This window comes from Zonotrichia leucophrys, chromosome 3 (assembly GCF_028769735.1).
Source record: "Zonotrichia leucophrys gambelii isolate GWCS_2022_RI chromosome 3, RI_Zleu_2.0, whole genome shotgun sequence".
NCBI lineage: Eukaryota > Metazoa > Chordata > Aves > Passeriformes > Passerellidae > Zonotrichia > Zonotrichia leucophrys.
The window spans coordinates 64,217,756-64,240,211 of NC_088172.1; the positions used below are offsets into that span (position 1 = coordinate 64,217,756).

General features: G+C 38.0%; 1 protein-coding gene across 1 annotated transcript in view; it reads right to left on the reverse strand.

Annotated features, from left to right (window-relative positions):
- Positions 1 to 3,126: 3,126 nt before the first annotated feature.
- NUP133 (nucleoporin 133) overlaps positions 3,127 to 22,456 on the reverse strand; it is a 30,469-nt gene continuing 11,139 nt past the window's right edge. Inside the window, exons 13-26 of the mRNA XM_064708540.1 lie at positions 21,438 to 21,601; positions 19,950 to 20,044; positions 19,610 to 19,834; positions 18,496 to 18,618; positions 17,945 to 18,044; positions 16,732 to 16,974; positions 15,360 to 15,493; positions 13,600 to 13,758; positions 12,043 to 12,178; positions 10,135 to 10,253; positions 8,559 to 8,639; positions 7,452 to 7,516; positions 5,012 to 5,100; positions 3,127 to 4,269 (exon numbers count right to left, since the gene is read on the reverse strand). Of these exons, the coding sequence (XP_064564610.1) occupies positions 4,133 to 4,269; positions 5,012 to 5,100; positions 7,452 to 7,516; positions 8,559 to 8,639; positions 10,135 to 10,253; positions 12,043 to 12,178; positions 13,600 to 13,758; positions 15,360 to 15,493; positions 16,732 to 16,974; positions 17,945 to 18,044; positions 18,496 to 18,618; positions 19,610 to 19,834; positions 19,950 to 20,044; positions 21,438 to 21,601 (1,870 nt within the window). The 3' untranslated portion in view covers positions 3,127 to 4,132. The remainder of the gene's footprint in view (positions 4,270 to 5,011; positions 5,101 to 7,451; positions 7,517 to 8,558; positions 8,640 to 10,134; positions 10,254 to 12,042; positions 12,179 to 13,599; positions 13,759 to 15,359; positions 15,494 to 16,731; positions 16,975 to 17,944; positions 18,045 to 18,495; positions 18,619 to 19,609; positions 19,835 to 19,949; positions 20,045 to 21,437; positions 21,602 to 22,456) is intronic.

Here is a 22,456-nt window from a genome sequence, read left to right on the forward strand (position 1 = left end):
CGGCGGCAGCGACCGGCCCCCAGGAATGCGGCCCCGGCCGTCCCCATATTTGGTGTCGGGCCCGGCGCGGCCCCGGCCCGGCGGTGCCCAAAGAAGGCGCTCCTGGCCCCGGCCCAGGTGAGCCGGGCCCGGCCGTATAAGGCGCGTCTGCCGAGCCCCCCCCGCCACCGCCCGCGGCCCGCGCCGAAATAATCCCCCGGCAGCACCGGCCCCGTTAAGGGCAAAGCAGGTGGGGGCGGCCGGGAGCGCCGCGGGGCTCGGCGGGGCACGGGGAGAGCGGGCATCGGCTCCGCGGCCACCACGTGCCCAGGCTCGGGGCTGCGAAGGGAAACGCGCCCCTCCCGGGCCTTCCCATGGCTGTAGGTGAGCCCAGGGGAGAAAGGGAACTGGGAGAGAAGTGAAGTGACAAGGTGGATCCCTGGCTTGCAGGGCACACGGCGACAGCCCATGCAAAACCCACCACTTTACACATGAAGTTAAAGCCGTGCATGGTTTCCTTGCTGTGATTTAAAAATGGAAAATAAATGCGCGGGATAACATCTGTCAGACAAATGCCTGAAGAGAAGCCCGGTAAAGGATTAATCCTGGTCTGATCCCAGAAGCCTGACGTAGTGGTGAATGCTGGTGCCATTACAAGTGCCCATTGCTGGCTGCTGAGCTCGGCCAGGCAACACGGGAACCCTTCAGCCATCCCTGTGGCTCACCCTTTCCAAAAGGAGTGTGGTCTCACAGGCAAGTCATCTCTGACGAGCTGAAGGTACTATGCAAGTGAAAAGGAACAGTTCATCTCCTTCAGCTACGGGGTATTTAGGCAGAGGTTCCACGTGGGACACTTGGAAGATTTTACAGATACTTGGTTTCCAAGGAGAGAAGAGGCAGTAATGCAAGCAGATTTGCAACCCTGACACCATGTTGATGCAAATCAACCTTCATGATCCTCCCTGAAGACACAGTCAAGTGTAAATCCTTTGAAAATTTAGGGAGTCAGGCAAGAAGGAAGAGGAATAGCAGGCTAGAAGCACTGTGCTCTGAGGAGTCTCCTGCGAGTGAAGGTACTTCTGCAGGTGATTTCCTCCACTGCAAGGCAGAGCAGACAGCTCAGCAGAGAAGCAGACAACTTTTCTTCTCCTCTGTTTAACTTTTGCATCCTCCAGGTTGACAGCATCCTTCTTTACCTCTGGCAGCCATTTAATTCCTTCTGCTATAGATTTTGAATTCCCGTCAAGTTGTTATTAAAATGTGCTCTTCTCTCGCCCTGTTCCTCAACTTGTATTATTCTTCAGTTCTGTCATCAACAACTGGCAGTACAAAAATCGGAAGCCTGAGAGCACTTAAAGGCATCACAACCACCAAATCTATTTACAGAACTGCAGTGCTTCATTGTGGTTTCCAAAATACGGCTGGTTGTGTTGAATCAGAAATCAAGTAACAGAAACTCGAACGCCGCTGAAAGATAAACATCCTTAATCCTGCAATGAAACATGATGCAAGCATAAACCCACTCTATCCCTTCTGTTCCCTTTTATTTTCTCTCTACCCCAATCTAGTTTACAGCACAGTACCCAAATGGCAATGTCAAATTCTCCCACTTCTAAGTAAAATATAATTTTCTGCAGGTAGATCTGATGTTTATCTGGATTCACTAAATGAATGTGGTTTTTGTCTCAGTTGGAGTTAGTTTCCAGTACAGGGCACAAAGAACTCACTATCCACCATGCATAGCTTCTGAAACTGATCACAAATAAGAACTGAAAAACTTTCCTGCTGCTCTGGTGACAACAAAGGATGCAAATGTGTACCTCCCGTACCTTGCGTGCTCTCCATTACTGAAAAAATAACTATTTAAGAACCAACCTATATCCTTATTCAAGAGGAGTTATCCATCCCCCTCAGGCAGTTTTAACCCTCATCTTTTTGTCACAAGTTTGTTTTTGTTACACTTAGAAACAAGCTAGAGCTGTGGCATTTGCCACCTTCCATATGCAGTGGTAAATGAAGGCATCCTCCTGGAGCAGTAATCTGAGACACGAGTTCTGCACCAGCACAGTTTATTACATAATGAAGCAGAGGACAGAGAGGAGGAATAACCCTGAGTCCCAGACTCTTCAAACTTTCCAACAGAATAGAGAACCAGTTCAACATTACTAGTACAAGAACATTAAACATCTGTTTAGACATGGAAGTTATTTTAATGAGGCTTTGTTTAAGTAAACTCATTGTAAGTAGCCTTCTGTTTTGGCAATAGTCAGATGGAAAGCTGTTGTATAAACGCCAAGTGCCTCCCAACCCAGCAGTAGAGTAAAACAGTTGAAAACCCTATACAGCTCATCCTTTCCCAAAAACCTGGATAATACTTTTACACCAACCATGATAAACATGATCCAGCAGGGAATCCAGGCACTTTGAAACAATGGATAAGGGTGATCAGAACTGCTTGCCCTGCCACTCCTGACAGAACGCAGAGAGCTGGCTAAAAGTCTAGGAAGATATGACATATCCCCAGAGTGATGTATGGTGGACAGTCAGAGATTGCTCTTCAAGCAAAATTCAGGAGTCTAGGAAGAGTTAAGGCAGAACATATTTTGGCAGGGGCAAGCAATCACTTCTTCCATTAGTCCCTTTCTCCCAAAACCCTGCTAAGTTTATCGATGTGAAACCGCCCTCAAAGTGACATTCAGGTGAACACGTGGAATTCCTCCAAGGCTTTAAATGAGTGACTCCTTTGAAGCCAGAGCTGGGAGTTACACTCACACTTCCCAGCCATGCAAGACTGCAGAAGAGCAAAGCTGGCTGCTCAGAACAATCTTAGAAGATGACTGCTAGTGCATTTCTTTCCCATATTAGTTTGAACCTCTCTACATAAATCTATTCTTCCAAACATGTTCAGACTCTCAGCCCAGCTTACTGTATTAGTACAGGGAGGAGGGGAAGCCACGGAAGGGGAGCTGTGCTTTTAAAACTAGAAACTGGATTCTCTTCAACCAATTTAACTTCTGACCTTCTCAGCTGTTAGATCAAGTTGTTGCAGCAGGCATGGAGCCAGACAAGTAAAACATAAGGGCGTGCAAGTTGCTCTGCAGTCACTTTCTGGCTCTTGAGCTACATGTAAAAGAAAGGGGCAACACATCAGATTGCAGTAACTTTTATTGAAACACTAAATTCTGCTGTTAGTCAGAATAATTGACAAATTGTTTTTAAAAAAAAATTATTCCCATGTCAGAGATAACTAACTGGGGCAGTGGGGTTAAAAAGGAAAACAGTAGTGTCTAGCAGTAGAGACCAAGGCATGGGAGTAAGGAAGATCATGCTGTACTCCCACACTTTCATAAATGCTTTCGAGGTTTCTTCTGAGCCTAAGCACAAGCAGTTGCTGTGAATTACTGCATGGTGAGCTGCTAATCCCATTTTACATGTATGCTAGAAATAGCTTAAAGGGAAGTTAAATGGATACTATACTAAAATGTTTCGAAAAAGTTTAATTTAACAGATATGAACTGAAAGAATGGAGTATTTACTGGACCAGAAGGCCTTGAAGGAGAGCTGCACTTTATTCCTTTCTGTCACAGACAAGCTGAGTGATCAGTGAAAAGCCAGTTATCCTTTTTGTGCAAATAACAAAAATGCAAAACTAAAATTACCTAGTTTCTACTAGGAAAGAAATGTTGCAAAAAGAAAGAGTGGAGTAATCTGATAGAATTACCTGTTGTTTCTCAAGTAATGTACACAGTCACCCAGCATCAATGTGTTCAGTATTTTCTCTGAACTGAACTCACAGCCCCAGCAGTGACAACACAAGTTTCCCACCCTCTGCAGTGGGTCCCTGATTTTTACCCTGTGTGTGATTTTCACCCTGTATGTATCCTTAAGTCTCAGACGGGACACGTTCTAAGATACAGAACAAACCAGCAATTTTATGAAAGGCACAGAAAATGAAAACTTTATTTTTATTTCGCCTGAAAACACAACTCTGCGTCCCCTGACTAAAGCATCAATGTCTATACATTTAAGACCATGTATTATTACTCATACAGACTTTATCACAAAGCTTTAGCAAAAAACCAAACAGAATATAAAAAAGTAAACATGAATTTAAGAGTTCTTTAGAAAAAGTATTTTAAAATCCCAGTGAGAATCATGCTTGTCCCTGAACATAGAGTTCATAGTTTGCTTTTAACACAAATTCGAAGTAAGAGTTGTGTTTCAAGTTGCCAAGTTCATTTGCTTGAAGCAAGTCCTTTACCTCTGGTAAATACTCACTTAACTGAACTCCTACAAAACAAAACAAAAAATTTATTATATCTCTGATTAAAGTACTTTGCATTAGCAGTTAATATCATTTTTAAGTAAACACCCTGCTTCCATCACAGCTAAATTACTCTTTTGGAATTGGGAAGCTCTGTCTCTATTATACATGTCAAGAAATACAATAAAGCTTAAGTACCCTGTAAAACAGAGTTAATTTTTTTTTTTATCTAGAGTTCAGTAATTCAGTGATTAAACCATAAATACAAGTCTTTACATAGCACTTCATCAAAGTAAAATAAATAAAAATAAAAGAAAGGCAAGAGAAAAGAAAGCTCAGTCATAAAATAACTATATATCAGTTGCAACAGTTCCAGCACAGGGCGTGCAAATCTTAAAAGAATGCAAGGGAATCGACAGGATTGAACACACAAAACTGGAACTTTTCTGAAGTACTTGAGTTTTGTGTTTTTCACATGAAGCCTTATGTGTTCTGCAAAAAGTTTCTATGCAGTAATATTTGAAACAGGCTTTGACTCCCAGTTGCTCCCCTTCTCTCCCTCCCTCCTCCAGCTGTAAATTCCATGGCCATAACTTCCTATAGTCAGCTTTAAGTGGAGAATGGGAGGTGTATTTTTTTTGGTTTGGCTTTTGGAGAGAAAAAACAAAAGCAAAAAAAAAAGGCTAAAATAGATTAAGTCCTACTGAGTGTCAGTCAATTAGCTTTTGAAACAACAATTTCATTCAATTATATTTAAGTACACTTTACCTTCTTTCAACAGCTTTTGTAGTATTTTCACAAATATACTATCTTTAGATGCCTCAATTGGATCATCTCTACCATCTGAACAGGACCATCTGAAAGTCGAAGAATAATTTTGAGAAAGAATTACACAGACAAAATAATAGGAACACTAACAAGAAAACACAGGAAAATTAGATAAATTATCAAAGGTGATTAATACATGTCCATATGGAAGCATTATGTGCTTGGTTATAGCTCAAACAAGAGTTTTTTTCTAATTAGTGTTAATTAGTCATTATTCTAGTAAAACTGGAACAAAACTGCTCTACTATAATGTAGTCTAGTTAGGAGGAGAACAGAAATGTTTCCCATTTTTAAACCATTAAAAATCACAACAAAACAACATTATTTCTTTGATAATATAGAAGTATTATCCATTGAGATAAGCACTACCTACTGTGTGCAATTATATTTTACAACTGAGGCGATAAAAGTGTAGATTTTTCATTTTGGTAGAATAAAGCAAGAGAAGCAATTCTCCAGTGTGAAAAAAATCAAAACAAAACAAATATCAAACACTGAGAAAAGAAATGGGGAAAAATTGCAAGATCTAAGCTGCAGGCCTGTAACAACACACACAATCACAAAACAAAGGTTATCTACCCTGTGATTAAATGACTCATGAATACCAGTCTCATCTGTGATTAAAAAAAAATTCCAAACAGATTTTTCTAAGAGGAAGATTGTTTTAAATGACAATTTTTCAACCTTGCAGAGCTTTACATGCTCCAGTTTAAACTCAACACCAACCTAACTTATTTGCTGCGATTCTAACCTTTCAGTTGTTAAAATTTCCTGTTCCATGTGCTAAGCTGTCAGACAAAACTGGTTCTCATATCACTCCCTAAACTACCACAGGCCTGTGGGACGTGCCTGTAACAGATCTGAACCTGGATCCAGAGGCTATTATTGACAAATCCTCTGTACTTCACTGGTTTTACCCTGGATGTCTCTTCAGCTCCTAAATGTCTAGGATTACATCTTTAATTCCACTGGGAAGAATGTGAGGAAAGGAGGGAGGGAAGGGGGATTTTCTCCCCTTGGGCACAGAGGAGGACAGTGAGGACACAAGCAGAGCATCAGGAGCTGACTCAGCAAGGCTTTCCATCCTACCCAAGAACCTTCTCACCATCTGTAGCCCTCAAGTTAGAAACCACAGGCCATCCTCAAAAGCAGGAACTGTCACATCTCTAATGTTTACTTTTGCACAGAGATGAAAGTTACCACCACCTCTCTGTAAGCCTTTGTGAGCCTTGCTGGACTAGAAACTCAGCTGGGACATCAAGTTTTCTACCCACTATCCAGTGTGGAGTCTGTATCTCAAATTGCCTCTGCTTAGCTGCCAGAGTGGCCAAAATCTTGTCACCATTGTATGTGTTTGAACCGTTAAAATATCACATTCAAAACCCTGTGCTTGTCCAGGGTAGATAGATCATAAACCAGTAACTGGACTGGCGCCATGCATGAGCTCTGAATTCTTCTGCCTTTAAAATTACAGGAATGGAAAACACTTGGAATAGTGTGAACCTCTCTCTGCTTATGATTTGTGTTATATATGGACATAACTTAGCCATGCAATTAGGAATTATTTCCTAGACACCACTGCCATTTGGAATCTATCCTATGCATAAGTGTGAATCCAAATGCTGCTTATTTCCATTTTAATCACAAACGGCACAGTGCATTTGGAACGCATTCTCTCCTCATCTTTTCTTCCTTAGCTTCCTCTGGGAACATAGGTGGGAGTTAGGAAAGTCGGAAGACTTCTGAGAGTTGGAAAGGAAAGGGAGGAAATGCCATTTGTGTCATTTAACCTGGGAAAGAGAACAGTACCACTGTTTGATGAGAAGATCCCTGTGACCAACTGGATTCTGCCTGTATTTGGTTTTAAAGATCCACAAGAGTGGCTTTTCTAAGGCTTTGATCTCTTACAACCAAAAATGCAGTTTTAACTCAAAAAGGTCATGAAACTCCCAGTGTGGTTCAATGGCAAAATCCAAGCGAAATAAAAGCTTGCAGGAGTGACCTCTGCCTATGTAATCTTATTAAAAAGCTTCTACTTGAGATGCTTCATAGGAAAAAAAAAAGGTTAAAGTTCAGCATTGGTCACTTCTTTTACTTCAGGATAGGGTTCAAGAACAAAAGTTAAAAGCTGCATGGGTTCATTTCTGCATCAGGTGCCAGGACTGCACAGTAGGTTGCCATTGAGATACATCAACAAAGTACTGCAGATTTTTTTTTGCTGTAGTTTCACTTTTCAAATAAGAATACATGTTCTGATCAGACACATTATACTTTACTAACCTTATCCTGTGAAATTAAGTATTTTTTGTGAGTTAGAGAATAGTGCACTAAGATATAATTCTGGAAGAGCTGTGTCTCAGGAACTTATATTTATACTTACCCATCTCTTTGGAGAGCCTTACAGAGAATTTTGAGTTTAAGATCATTTACATCCACTTCTTCTTCCTTCAATTCATATAAGGAGAAAAGACAGGCATATTAAATTTCTAGGGTTTTTTACAAAGAAATAATCACACTATCATGCAAATTGTACCAATGAATTAAATTCTTCTATCACCAAACGCAATTTTTAACAAATGCTGTTTTAACAGATGATATGATTGGACTTTTGAAACACCAAACACTGTTTGTTTTCATTTGAAATCTTGGATTCAGACTTTCTACAGCATCACTTGACTGCTGACAACCAACTAACACAGCTTGTAAAAGGGCACAAAAATATCAATTTGCAAAACATTGTATTCTAGGCAAATTTTATTTTACCCATGTGCTAAATGAAGAGTGGTGTCAAAGCTCTTTTTTTGGTATGGCAAAGCTAACTTGCCATAACATGCACTAGTGTCCACATGAGGATGTATGCTATATGAAAACATTAGTACATGTTTTCAAAGATATACATTTGATTTGAAAAGGGCAGTTTCTGCATTGCACAGAAACCACCACCTCTGATTTGTGCTGAATGGTTCTACATAAGTTGTTAGGAATTTTAATATCTCTGGGAAAAAAATTTGAAATTGCATGGGTTTAGAGTAACATTTATTCTATTGAGAAGGAAAAAAAATTTGGAAAAAAGCAGATGGCAAATCTGAGGTTCAAAGCTATTTACATGTTAGAAAGTGGTGACTATCACACATTACCTCATGACAATCAGTGAAACTGTCAAGAGGGAGGACACAAGAACTAAACTATGAAAACAAGTTAATCTTTGTCCTGTTTGGAGATAGCCTGTAGGGAAGCAAGGCTCTAAAAAGAAACTATAGACTATAAATGGGAAGTGAAGATGAAGAGTGTAATTTTTCTTAAATTATCTGAACTGCATTTGGCATTATGTCTCCAGTGACTTAAAAACAAACTGAAAAAACACATCGGGGTTGCTTTAATTACCATACACCAAACTAATATGTTAATTAACTACAGATGCACCACCCTAGCTTAAATAATAATAAAAAAGTCTCTAGGTTAGAAATTCTTCAAAAAGTTTTCCTACCTCATCAATATATTCCAGCAGATCAAGTGCTTTCTTGAAGTCATATTCATTGGCTCTTCTGTTCTCATCACATATGAACAACTATGAAATCAGAGATTAACATGAAGAATTATTTTTAGCCTACAAACTAACGTAACTGGTATCAGGGACAACCCACTGTAGGAAGACCACCACATATTTTCGACTTACATGACCTTCTCATGAAAATATGTCTTGATTCAACCGCTAGTATTTTTATAGTAAGGAATATACTTAAGGTTTTAGAGCAGCATTCCACCTACGTGACAATGGCCTGTGGACAAATGATACTGGATACAAGGCTGCTGGGTTTCAAATTTAAGTGCCATTTAAGGCTGTAACATTCCTGGACTACTGTAGGCAGAGCTCAGCTCCACAAATAAGCTCTCCGAATTATTTCGGTAATTAAGCTCAAAGCAGAACTTCAGCACATGTGCTGCCTTTCACCCCTTAAAAACAACAAGTTCCCCTCAGTATTTCATATCACCCAACTATAAATTAGTGCTTCAAAGAAAAATTAACATTAACACTCTTTTAATTTTTACTTTCTGAGTTTCATTTTTGCATTGCAAGTAGCAAGTATTAACACTAGTTTGACAATAAGAGAGAATTCAGAAGGAAAACAGTTGTGGTGCCAGCACTTGCCAAGTCCTGACTGACACTTCCTACCCTTCCCTAATCCCACAGATAGCCTTACTTAAAGACACAGGTAAGCACTTCACAATCTGCTATTAGCACAGTTCTAAGAAAATAACCAGAATGTAAACAAGCAGCTTGTTTACATGCTAGCTTTTGATTTTCCACAGGATTACAAAAAAATAGAGAAATACTGACACCCAGATATAAGTGACTTCTTTTACAATGCATTGCTGTTATTCGTGGAGTATTTTTTGTGTGCATCACCGGATGGTAAAAAAATGTGGCAAACAAGGCAGAATCAGTAAGGCTACTGGTTCCTGGCTGATCCCAGAAAGGAACGTGAAAAAGGAATCAGCACTATTACTTATCCCAGTACTGGAACAGTTCTAATTTTTGTTTCATGATGGGTTGGATTTTTGTAAAAGAAAACAAAAGTAGAAAGACTTCCGGTGCCTCTTTGCAACAGGTGACCAAAAGCCTCTTCCTGGTTCTAGTACTTCCTTTTTCTATCTTGCAGCATCCCTCTCCACTAGGGTAGAAGTGTTTGTTCATTCTGCCTTCCAACTTCTGCCCTACCAAGAATGCAAAGGAAGGCAAAAATATCCTTTGGTGTCTCACATCCAAAACCTTGTTTAGACTAGTAAATCAGCTTCTGGCACTGATCTGATTTGCTTATTCTTGCAGCAGCACTCCAAAGCACACATTCAACAGAAAAAAAACTAGGACCAAACCCATCATTCTGATGTTTGCTGGTAGAAACTAAGTGAAGTCAAACTAATTCATAGATCAGATCTTTAGGTGCTTAGCAAGTTATGTAAGGGATAAAGGCAGCTGTGACCTTCTGATTTATTTCACCACAAAGGGGCAGAAAACACACTGGAAGTTTACCTGTGTAATGAAGACAACATGGGACACTTACATCAATGAGCTGAGATGCAGACAGCACTGGCATATCGTTGAGGTTCAGCTGCTTCTCTGCCAGGAGTTGTTCGGGAAGCGTCTCCTGATGTAACAAAAAGCGCTCCTGCTCTGATATTTCTTGTAGTCATTTAAGGAAATGAATGTTTCATGTTACTAAAATGTAATAATAAATTTTGTGGCACAACAGCAACTGTCAAGCCACAATATTATTCAAGCCTACAAGCGTTTGTTATGAAGCATTCTCTTTGGACTCATCCACGTTCCCAAAGCACAGAAATACTTCCACTTCAATAGTGCCTTCCCAGGGAACCAGTTCTTACTTTCCACTCATGTTCCCTGTGCAATGAAAATGCATAACTCTAATTTTGCCCCAAAACTTCAAAATTAATACAAAGGATTGGGTGGAAGCTGTTGCACTGCACAGGAAAATGAGTTGGTTGCAACTTGAGGGAGCTGTGCCATGGACATGACCCATCTCATTAACTGTTCAATTCTTGACTGTTTTATACTTGCCAGTATGAGCTGCTTTAGGATGAGAAACTTGCTAGTCTGAGACATCCAAATGGAATAATATCAACCATACTATACGAACCCTGCCCTTCCCACTAACTTTCACTGCATGTTAGAATAGGGAAAATAATTCTGTGGAGCATTTTATCTGTTTAGAGGAATAAGCAAAATGCAGCAGAAATAATTAGTCTTTCTTTATCAACAGGAAAGTGATACATGAAGAGTTTAAATTTTAATAACTACATCATGTGCCACACAGAAATGTGTAGCAGAATGCATTCCAGAACTAATTTTGAGAGTCTTCTAGTCCACTGAAATAAAGCTTTGATTATCTCATTTGTAATTTTTAAACTTTTTTATTTAAAGGTGAGATTCTTCACATCAGCAGTCATTTTCACGGTGATAAAAAACAGATTTAAACTTCAAGATTTCATGCAATGCTATACAACTTAAAAGGCAGATAATACATTATTATTATGAGCTAAAAATAATTTTTAAAGCCTACTTACTTAACGTAACTATTACCAGGCTTTTTCAACAGGATATAAGAATTGTTCATTACACAGATGGTTGAATACGCAGATAAACAGAAGTAAGCTTGAGCAGCAACCCTGAGTCATATTCCAAAGCCTCCCCCTGGTGGCCAGAATCCTTTAACCAGTACTGCAAAATTGCTTTTTCTCAAGCTCACAGCACATGTGCCGCACAAACAGTATTTTCCAAAGGGGTAGGAATGGCAGAGCAGTGGAACCATTGCACTTGGTAATGAAGCAGGAGAGATATTTGTACTTCTCCTGTTCACATAATTTCAGATAGAGTACAGTGAAACACTGTCATGGTAACCCTCCTAGATAAAAAGCAAAACCCTGAGAAAGCACTTCTTGATTACAACTGTATATATTTGCAACTGCATTACAGTTACAGGATTTCCTTGTATAGCCTAAGAGCTTCAGGACTTGAGAATAATTCAAAAGTGAAAGGCATTCTATAAACGGGCTCTAAGAAATTAAGTAATTTTTACCTTGCATCTGAAATATAAAATGCAGATTCATTAAAGTACATTCAGTGTGAATGGCTGACAACTTTCAGCCACTTCTCAAAGTACAGGTGCAGCTTGTTATTTCTGCCAATAGCATACATGTGAGTAGAAAAAGTGGAAAGGTACAGATTTGCCATGCTCCTAGTCCTAACTCACATATGAAAGTGAAGACTCAGTTTACTGCCTCACACTGTCTTCCTTGTGCTTCCTAAAATGAGCAAAATCATCAGCCTATTAATCCTTACCACACTAAGTCAGCACCCTCAACAAAGAAAAATCAATCTCCAAAATTAATGGGATTCTAATTCAGTAATTCAGTAAGTCTTTTCTTCACTTTGTCCTGTTTTTATTTCTTACCTTCTATTTTCTCTTGTAGTATGTCTTCCGAGAAGTCTGATGCCAGTGCAGCTAATTTGCTCAAGCCAAGAAGTGTTTTCTTCTTTGCAAAATATCGTGTCTCCATATTTGCTAAAGTCTGCAATGTTCTGTGAGCCTAAAATAAATACAGATGTTAGAAATCAGTTTTGTAAATTAGGATCAGAAGAAAAGAAAGAAATTCGTCTGAACAGAAATTTCACAGCTATTTATTTTTTGTAATATTATAACCCTTAATTTCAAAAGTTGTACAATTTACACAGTGAAACTCTGCATTACAGCCTCCGAGAAGATGCTCTCTCTTTCAGCAAAACATTTAAAAAATCTTTTCATTGCAAATAAAAAAAATCTACTGCATTCTCAAAGGATAAACTGCAACTTCACATATTGTATTTTTAGGATCTAATTAAATTCTTTACAATAAAAGCCAGGCAAATATGTTTTGACAGAGCACTTCTTCATGCAGATTGTTTTTACCTGTTAATTTGAGAATTTGAAAAACAAGAATTGCAGTAACCAAATACAGAGGCAAGAATTTGTTTTTCAGACAAAGGAACAGTTTCTGAGCACTTACTCAGAAATAAACTATCTACACAGAATTAAGTATATATTTTAGAATCCATACCCCCTCTTCAAAGTGCTTTGACATGACATAGAAAACCTCAACTAACACAAATGGAATATTACAATATTCTCAGAGTGGTTTTTATTGGTTTTGGTTGGCGTTGATATGAGTGGGACTTTTTTTGTTTGTATAAGAGGGATACAGCTATTCTATGAACATAGAATTTGCAGTAGGATAAATGTTTCCATGGTTTTCATGCTTAGCAAATGTGCATGTGGATTGAAATAAGCCATTTTTGATTTTAAATAGTTTTAACTGTTAAATGAAATGCATTTTTAAGTCTAGCAGAATGATGGAAAGACTGACCAGGAAGTAAAGGTGATATAATTTGAAAACCCAGAAGACAACAAATGATCACGTTTAAAAACAACATCACATTAATCTATCCACATGCATATTTACTATTAAAAATACTTTAAACTATGAATGTAAGTGATTAAAGTTACCAATAGCTTTTTTACTTTGATGATATCTCTAAATTCCTTAGCTTTAAGATGTAAGTCTTGAAAGAGAAGTTTCAGGTTTTCCCTGGCTGGACAATATTATAATACTATTGATATTCCCTATAAATTCCCAATTCCATCAAAGTTGTGATCATGTAGGCAAACCAAACTTCCTCAGTAAGAAGTACTAGCCACCAGCTAGGGATGAAAAGCAGCCCTAATTTCCATTACAGGTGCATGATACTATATGCATGATATTATATATACATGAACTATCAGATGATGCCTGAAGAGGGGCTTTTGGTACTCCGAAAGTAACAAATTAATTATCTGCAATCCTTCTCCTAACTCACCTGGACAAGCTGCCTTTTGATGGGGAAGAGTCATAACTCAATAAATTACCTACTTGAATATGTACCTGACCTGTTCAACATGTGGTATTTCCATTTGGCTGTATTTAAGAAACCCCACCTTTTGCAAATCCTGGCTATTGATGTCATGTAACCAGCTCAGATGTTCATGTGCTTGCAAGAAACTGGCCAGCTGTCCGTGCTGAGCAATAGGCTGGGATAACAGCTTTCCTCGCTTCCCTTTTTCCAGATACCAGCGGAACAGGAAATCTGAGAAGTTCTGAACACAACAGAAATATGAACAAATCTAAAAGTTACATTTCATATCTGGCTTGCCTTCTAAGTGCTTTATAAAATACAATTAGTAAGAAAATAGTAAGAACCTTCTTGATAAAGCCACACACACACACACGACAGAAATTACAGTGTTGATAAAATCCCCCTAAGAGTCCTGACAGGTGCTTAAAGCATTCATGAGCTCTCTGCAACAGATGCTGATAAACACAGAATCCTTCAATAAAAGTGATGGAAGTGCCAAAAGTAAATTCTTCACGTTAATACACATGAACAGGAATTACATAAAACCTAATTCTTCTTGTCTCATTTTCAGACCTGTTTCTTTGCCTCCTTCGAAACTCCATGCTTACTATTTCCTTTCATAAACAAGTTTACTTCAGCTGTCACTGGTTTTGAAACATTCCCTCCTACCTACTAATTAACCTGTAACCTTCCTTCTCTCAGACATTGTTTAAAAAAACCTCTCTTTTTTAAAAAGAAAAAAACCATCCTATTTTATCCTCAAAAACTTGAATGTGAAATAACTAACCAGGATTTCTGTTCAAAATTCAATTTAGTCTTTTCAGGACAATATTAGAGTAATGCTAAATTTTAATTGCATTAACAATTTTAAAATGAAGTCTGAAGAGGATATCAGTCTGATAGCCTATCCATTAGATTTATCTATTCAGCTCTATATTTGCCACAGTAACTTCTTTTCAGGAAGTTTTTAATTTCTGCTTTAAAATAAAGCATATGAAGAGGAAAAAAAATGGTAATTTATCCGCTTTGACAGTCAGGCTGAGTATTTTAAGATGCACTATTTAAAAAGTTTGCTATAATTTCTGTCTGTTACTGATACTTCTGGTTTTTGTTATTTAAACAATCTTTATGTACTCTACTAGGAAACATGTAGACTGCAGAATTTCTCTTTCCCCAATAGTTGTGGAAAGCTAAACAAACTCATTTCACCAATTCTCAAATTAACACCTTTTTGTTTTAGTCCCACACATTTCGAGTAATCTCTACCGCCTTTTTCTTAAGCTTTCTAATATTTCAGCACACTTAATTTTTACACTGGTTTTTAACAGACAGTGGGAAGACCACCCAACAAATATGTAGCAGGACAATGCAAAGAACCCCAAAGCAACAGCCCTACCTTCCTACTGTTCCTAACTAGTTTTATATTACACATTAATTACTTTTCTATGTATACATTTAACAATTTCATCTCTTTTGGAAATTATCCTTCATTTTATATTATGTTAGTTTAATAAAACAACAGTGTAACGACAACAGCACCTGAGTGAAGAAATCACAAAATGCTAAGAGTGAGAAAACATGTCTGGGGCACAAAAAGGTCCCACAAAAAGGTCCTAGCCATTTCTGCTGGCTAGCTTTGCCTTCCCAATATAAAATACTCCACTGAATATTTTACAGTGAATATCGACTTCAATTTTCCACATCACCCCTGTATGTATACATAATGACATAAGCATTAAAAAAAACAGGAAAAGAAACCCCAGAAAGAAATAAGAAATTTTGCAACATTTCAGGTACAAACTTATTATAAAACATTAGCTAAAGGAAATAAAAGAGACTTGCCTGATCTGCAAACTGAGTCATGTAGCGTTGCAATCTGGCCTGGTTGTCTGTCTGCTCACACATTTGCACCAGGATATCAAAGTCGCAGTACTTCTCTGCTAAAGCAGCTGCCAACTGGTACTGTCCCAGGGAAACTAAGTAACCAAGAAAAAGAAGTTTTACCAAACGAGATCACCTTTGTCTGAGACCAGAAAAATGAAAACAAGTTTCAAGTGTTGCCATTGAGGAACACTCACACATTCCCAAAGAACATTCCCCCCCTGCATAAATCTCCTGTGCACATGCACGGTCACAGACCCACCACCTCTGTCCCACAGCACAAGAGGGAAAAATGCGATACTAAATGGCATCATGTCTTCTATTTCTTCTGGAAGTTAACATCATCTGCTGTTTGCACTGGGGGAGGCAATTCCATGACTTAACATCTACAATAACAGCCACTTAAATGCACAAAGCAAAAAAGCAGCAGCCACAGGCTTTTGAAAACAAACAGAATAAATAAGGATAATTGGGCTTGCATTGAAGAGAAACTATTTAGAATCTTCCTTTTTGTTCAGTTAAAAATGTAAGAGTCAGTAGAAGACTTAGTTCTCTTTGTAAGGAAATATGAATCTTAGATTGAACATAATGATACAAAATGTATTTATAAGCTAACAGAACCCATGAACATGAGCAATGATAGTTTAATGAAGCTTTTTCTAGGAATGTTCAAATATTATCATTAGTTATATATTATCATTAATCATATTATCATTAAATTATATAAATAGTGATATATTATATCTATCACTATTTATATAATTTACTTCAGTCAAATAAATTTTAACTTTCCAAAGTTACTAAAATGCATTTACACTAACTTATTTCCATTTTAAAAGGGAGCTTTTCTATGGCTTACTGATTCAGGACTTGACCATATCTAACATGTTAAACAGTGGGTATGATTATTAAATAATTTGACTTCAAAAAGTAACTATTCACTGATAAACACCAAACAAGCTTTCAGGCATATAAGTTTCTCAGCTTGCAACAATATAAACATTTAGAATCCATCTACAGACTACTTTCAGCCCCGCAGTGCACGATAAAAAACTGCCAGGAAAGTGCAACAAGTTAGCAGAAGATGAAAGTTCAGTCACCTAGATGTCTAACGAGAGGTACAGACATGGAGTGCGGTCCTGGATGCTAACTTGTAATCTGCTTTTACTTTGTAATTATCTCGTTAAATCATAGACCAGCCCTTTGTACTCTGGAAGCAACTGTGTAAAGCAAACAGAATTCATACACAGATGCCATTTACTCCAAATTGGTGTCATTTCCTCATCGAACGGACCATTTAATCTTTGTGGTTAAGAGCACGGAGAGCACTCACGGAGAGGGGACAAGAGCTCGGATCTTTTCTGCACATATTCCATTTCCACGCTGCTGTAGCGCTCCTGGTCGGCCAGGCGATCCACAGACTTCAGCTGAGCCACGTAGCCATCCAGGAGGCAATCCAGCAGTGCCACCAGCTGCTCGGCCAGCACGCTGCGCAGGTTGCTGTCCACCTGGGGATACACCACCTTCAGGATGGTGCCGTGCTGCCGCGCTATCGCCGCGCGCAGGCCGCTGGAGGCTGGGGAAAACAGCACAGGGAACATTAAAGCAATAATCCAATCACCACAGCAACCTGCGGCAAAGCGAAAGAAAAACATGACTATGTACAATAAAAAAAAAAAAAGGGAAAAAAAGCCAATAAATGGTTTTGTTCTGAAAATCAAAGTAATGCCGTCATCACTCCACCCCCAGCAATAAACAGCTGCTCCCATCTAGTTTTACATATTAAACTGAGCCCAACTAAAAACCTGAACTATGCAGATCTATGCTGCCAGCTACCAACATCAACTCTTTTTTCAGAAAAAAAGAATTACTCGCACTATTTCTAAGCAAACTCAGAGAATACGCACAAGGAAAAGGTGACTTCTGTTAACCCCATTTAAATACTTTGATATAGTCATCAAAACACAAGATGAAAAGAGTTTGCATGGGTCCTGCTTTTGTGAGGAGGAATATGGATTGGAAGATTTCTGTCTTAGAAGCACTAAACAAAAGTGTTTTACATGTAGAGGCTACAAGGAAGCTTAAGCATCAATTGGAAAGTGCCTGCTTCGGAGAACATTTGTTCTGATGGTTTTTCACACTATTAAACCATCAAAACAAAACAACATTTCTGCAAGTAGAGAATCATCAGTCCTTTTAAAACAGCTATGGATCACATTTTATGATTTATTTTAATGTTATGTACCCCACAGATCTGCCAACCAGAACCAATGCATTAAAAAATCTATAAAAATTCTAAAACTAGTTTTCTTTCCCAAATTTGTGGTTTTACAGCCAAATTTGCAATGCAATTTTTTAAAAAAAGCATCATCAGTACTGGACAAACTAAGAGTTAATTGATTCATCCCATTTAATTCCCCAAACGAAAACTTCATTTTCACTTACTCTCACTAACAACCCTGTAGCAGCTTTTAACAGAAAGTTTAAAATTCAGACTGAAGTTCACGTGTTCTGAAACTTATGAACTTGTAATAGTATTTTCTCACCTGTCCATGGAATATATTCAGGTTCTCTTTCTGGAAGTTCTCCTGTTTTATATAAAGAGGCTCTAGACTGACGATACTGACACGCAGCTTGTAGCATATCCTAGTGAAAGGTAAGGATATCAGTATTTTAAAGTTACCTCAGAACACACAGACCACAAAAAGATGCCTTTTGTAATTCTGAAATGTTCCTTCAATACCCACATTCTTTCTACACCACTTTCTCAGTTGGACAGATGGAGACATACTGACTGAGCAAGAAACCTCAGGGCTCAAACACAAATTCTTCAATCTTTGCTATATATTCATGACTTCACAACTTCCAACAAAGCTGCAACTTCTCAAATTATCTTTAACAGTAGCTCAGGAGGAAAAGGAACATCCCTAATTCCACCCAAGGTTGTCTTTTCCTTCCTGCTGTATATGGACATGTGAAAAGCACATTCATTTTTCTTCATGTGTCAGTAACTCGGATGTGCTACACTCAACAACTTCTGTGCCCTTCAATGCTTGTCTTCCCCTCCCACAAACATCTTGGTTAAGGAGTTCTGTACCTTAATGATGTTGTTCACATTGACAACTATCTGGGCCCACTCAATTGATTCAATAGGCATGTCTTTCAGGATTTGCTCTTCCTCTTCTAATAAGCATTCAAAGATGGAATCTATTTGGGATACCTTGAAGACAGAAACAAAAGTTACACTGAACACTAACATGTCCACTGTCAGCTGATACCTGAAAGACAAGAGCTATATAGAAAATAAGTACATTAGTATAAACCACATAAACAGCCAAAAATATTAAAAGGTATCAACTAACCTAATGCATAATGATAACCAGCTTATGGTTCATCCAATACTTAAAACTACAAAAAAAACCACCTTCTTTCTGGACTTAAATCTGAAAGGAAAAGGAAAAAAATCCTCATTTCTGAAGACCACTCCATACACTTCCATTCAGCATATTCCTCCATCATCTTCTGGAATATTTGGCAGCAGAATCTTTGTTACATAAAGCATACTGGATAACATATCTGCTTTAAAATAGCAGACTATTATTTCTGTTTTCTTTTATATTTATTTTTCTCCCTTAGCAACTATTGTTCTCTGCAGTAAAAAACTTCCTAAAAATAAATGTTTTGTGCATAGTTCTTCTTAAGAAGGAAGAAAGAAAGAAAGACAGAGCACTTGACCGGAACGCAGCATAAACGGAGAACTAACTTAGCTTGACTAATGTTAGAGAGGACAAAAATTGTAAGTGACTGAACTAATATAATTTCATCCAGGACAGCTCATCAAAACAGCTCTCCTGCCTGGAAAGCTTCAAAATCTTCAGTCCATCCCTTAAAAATTATAATTTAGCATGCATCTTATGTGTCAGAGAATTTCAGTTGCCCTTTTCATTGCTTATCCATGTTGGGTAGTTGAAAATTGTAACGTCTGCTACATAAAATTTGTCAGAAATTGTGTTTCAGCTGCAGACACAAAAAAGTACATACACCAAAGTGAGGAAAATACTACCACACTATCCCTATTTAAAGGGTAGTTGTGTAAAGTTGAATAGATTTTTACAGTTTTACAGGGAAAAGTTTCAAAGTGCATTTCAAAGCACTGCAACATTTACTACGTGCAAGGCCATACAGTAATTCAGGAAGGACAGGTTTCTTACCTCCCTGAAGAACACATCAGCAGGGGTAAGGCTTGGTGGAACATCACATTCCCTTTTGTTCAATGCAATCAGTATAGCAGCATTCACCAGCTCAGGCAGCCTGGAGTGGTGATTCTTGAGAACAATAGCTGCTGCCAGTTTCTCTGCGTGCTCACAGAGCAGCAGCCGGGTGGCCATCGGCATCCCTCGCACTGGAAAACTGCCCAGACGCTCAAACACACCGACCTTTTATTAAAAACACCAAAACAAAACACCCCGTGCACTTTAAACAGTGTTCTAGAGGAATCAACACAAAGTAATAAACTGTGTGTGCTGATACCACAAGAACAGTAGGACTTACCTGATGAAGAAACTCAATGAAGAATGAGTGTGCTTTTGTCTTATCCTCTAGCTGATGAAGAAGAATGAGAGATGTGTTGCTGAAACCAGCTGCTTCTAAAAAAAGTAAAGTCTTAGGTCAGAGCACTTTATATCTTCATTTCTGGATGTTTTGTGCCTCTGAGTTAAACAAATCTGTCAATTTTTATAGCAGTACCACACTGGTACTTTTTACAGTATATGCACACACATTTATATACTGCTTACCATGCTATTTTTACTCTATCTTGTTCAACTCTATAATGGCTGAAGAAAAGCTTTTGGAAGAAATAAAGTATCTTTAGATCAGTAGTATTCTGAAATATTCAATTCATTATGCTGCTAAAATAGCAGCTCACGAGCATATTCTAGTTTTAGTAGGATCCAGACTTATATTTTTATCCTTGTGGTGGACTAGCTATTGCTAAATTTATTATGCATTAGACCATAGCTACTAGAAGCTACAGTGTTAGCAGGCTCTCATCTATTTGATAGATCTAATTGACTCCGCATCCAGATTTTTTGTATAAACTAAGTCTGCTTATAATATCAAGACAAAAACTTGGAAAAGCTATCACTGAGCAAACTTAGCAAGACAATTTCCAAGAAGCTATCAATTTTCATTTCTGGCTTTAGTCAGGAATAAGCACAGACAGGCTGCCAAATTAAAAATAAAGTTGATTCAGAAAATAGTGAGGATGTGATGCCTAACAATTTCCAACTGGCTGCCCCACACAAACAACAAAACATCATCCAACTGTAACTATTTACATGAACTTTCAAACTAAGCCTCTACTCTGTAACTGGCAGCTACTGCCTAGAGGTTTGAGGCCACTTTCAAATTAAAACTTGTAAGAGACACCAATACATGAACAAAGATGTTTCTTGCTAAAAACATCTGCTTTAATGCTTTATGTACAACAAATACCCATAAACCAATTTCTCTAGTCCTCTTCCAGGCAGATATAAATACCAAAGTCCCAGAGGAATACCAGCTCACTCTACCCAGGATCCAAGGTGAACAGCTGTGCAGTCACACTGACAAAGGGGCTAACAATGAACAAATAAGCTCTTTCTCTTAACACATCAATTTTTTGGAAAATTATTCAAAACTACACAAGGAATCATGGAAATACTAGAGTAACATCACCTGATCCTTGCACAAAGTACCCTTCTCAGAAATATTTTTTCCTTGCTGTTTGTGTTTACTGCATGAAGTCAAGAACTAATCACAGCAGACTGCAAGCTTATCTGGTAATATCAAAAGATGCATCTTTAAGTCTTTGTGGAAAGGTGATAGAGGGCAAGGGACACATGCCTTCTTTGCAAAGCTTACAGTATAATGTTATCTAGAATATTATAGAAACTACTTCAGAAAAAACAACAAATAAAAACAAATAACAAACAACAACAAAACCAACCAAACAAAACCACAAACCAAAAAGCTCCAAAACCAACATGTTATATTTACCTTCAGGTACAGATTCAGCCCATCTTGGATCAGAGGCAGGGTAATCATCCATTAAGTCCCCACTGATCTGAGTCACTGCTCTATCCAGCTCAGCATCAGACTCCAGGTCTGCATTACTTGGAAAGAGCTCCATTACCATGCTCTGTGCATTGACTATATCTTTCCTGAAATAAATGAAACAGTGTGCTAAATAAAATCAACCAACAGGATCATTAGAAAAAAAAAAAAACCTCAGTTAACAGGATTTTCTGATACACTTTTTCTGAAGTTCTTTAGATATACATGAAGCATTTTTTGAACTCTCTCTAAACTAACTGTGGATAAAAGGTACTCCAATTCTTTAAAAGCAAGAAGGCTGCACAACTTATAAATCAAAAAAGCCCAAGCCAAGAGTCAAGGCACCCTTTTTTTTTATTACCTCTATTATTATTATTTAAGAGAAAAGACTCATCACACAGAGCTAAGCCTGGATGTATCTAGTACTTAAGTCACTAAATTTCTATTGCTTGCTTTAAAATTTTGTCATTTTCTCAAGCACTCCCTAATGGCAATAGAGGGGAAGCTCATAAAGGCTCTCATGAAAATGCTTCAGCAAATATAATGCATTATTTTTATTGCCTATCATTTCAAAGAATCCCCTCTTATTCATATCAGTAAGTAAAAGAGCAAGAAGCAACCAAACACAGACTTTCAAAGTATGAAGTTGTACCTCTGTGTAGGAATTATGCAATATACACAAAACCCAGGGATTTGATTTTGTGTATATACTAAAAATTATAGTCTTCTGACTGAGAGGGGATATTGTCAGTCCAACACTGGAAGTATTTCTATTTTTCATGAAACTGTCAGTTTGAACATTTAAATGACCAAGATGTCTATGAATTAAAAAAAAACCAAACAACAAAAACAAACAACCCAGCAGTGCATCCAGATACACTGGAGCATCCAAACAAAGGATACTTTTGAAAAACTGGAATAAACTGAATCTTCTATTAAAAACTAAGTCCCATCTTGACTAC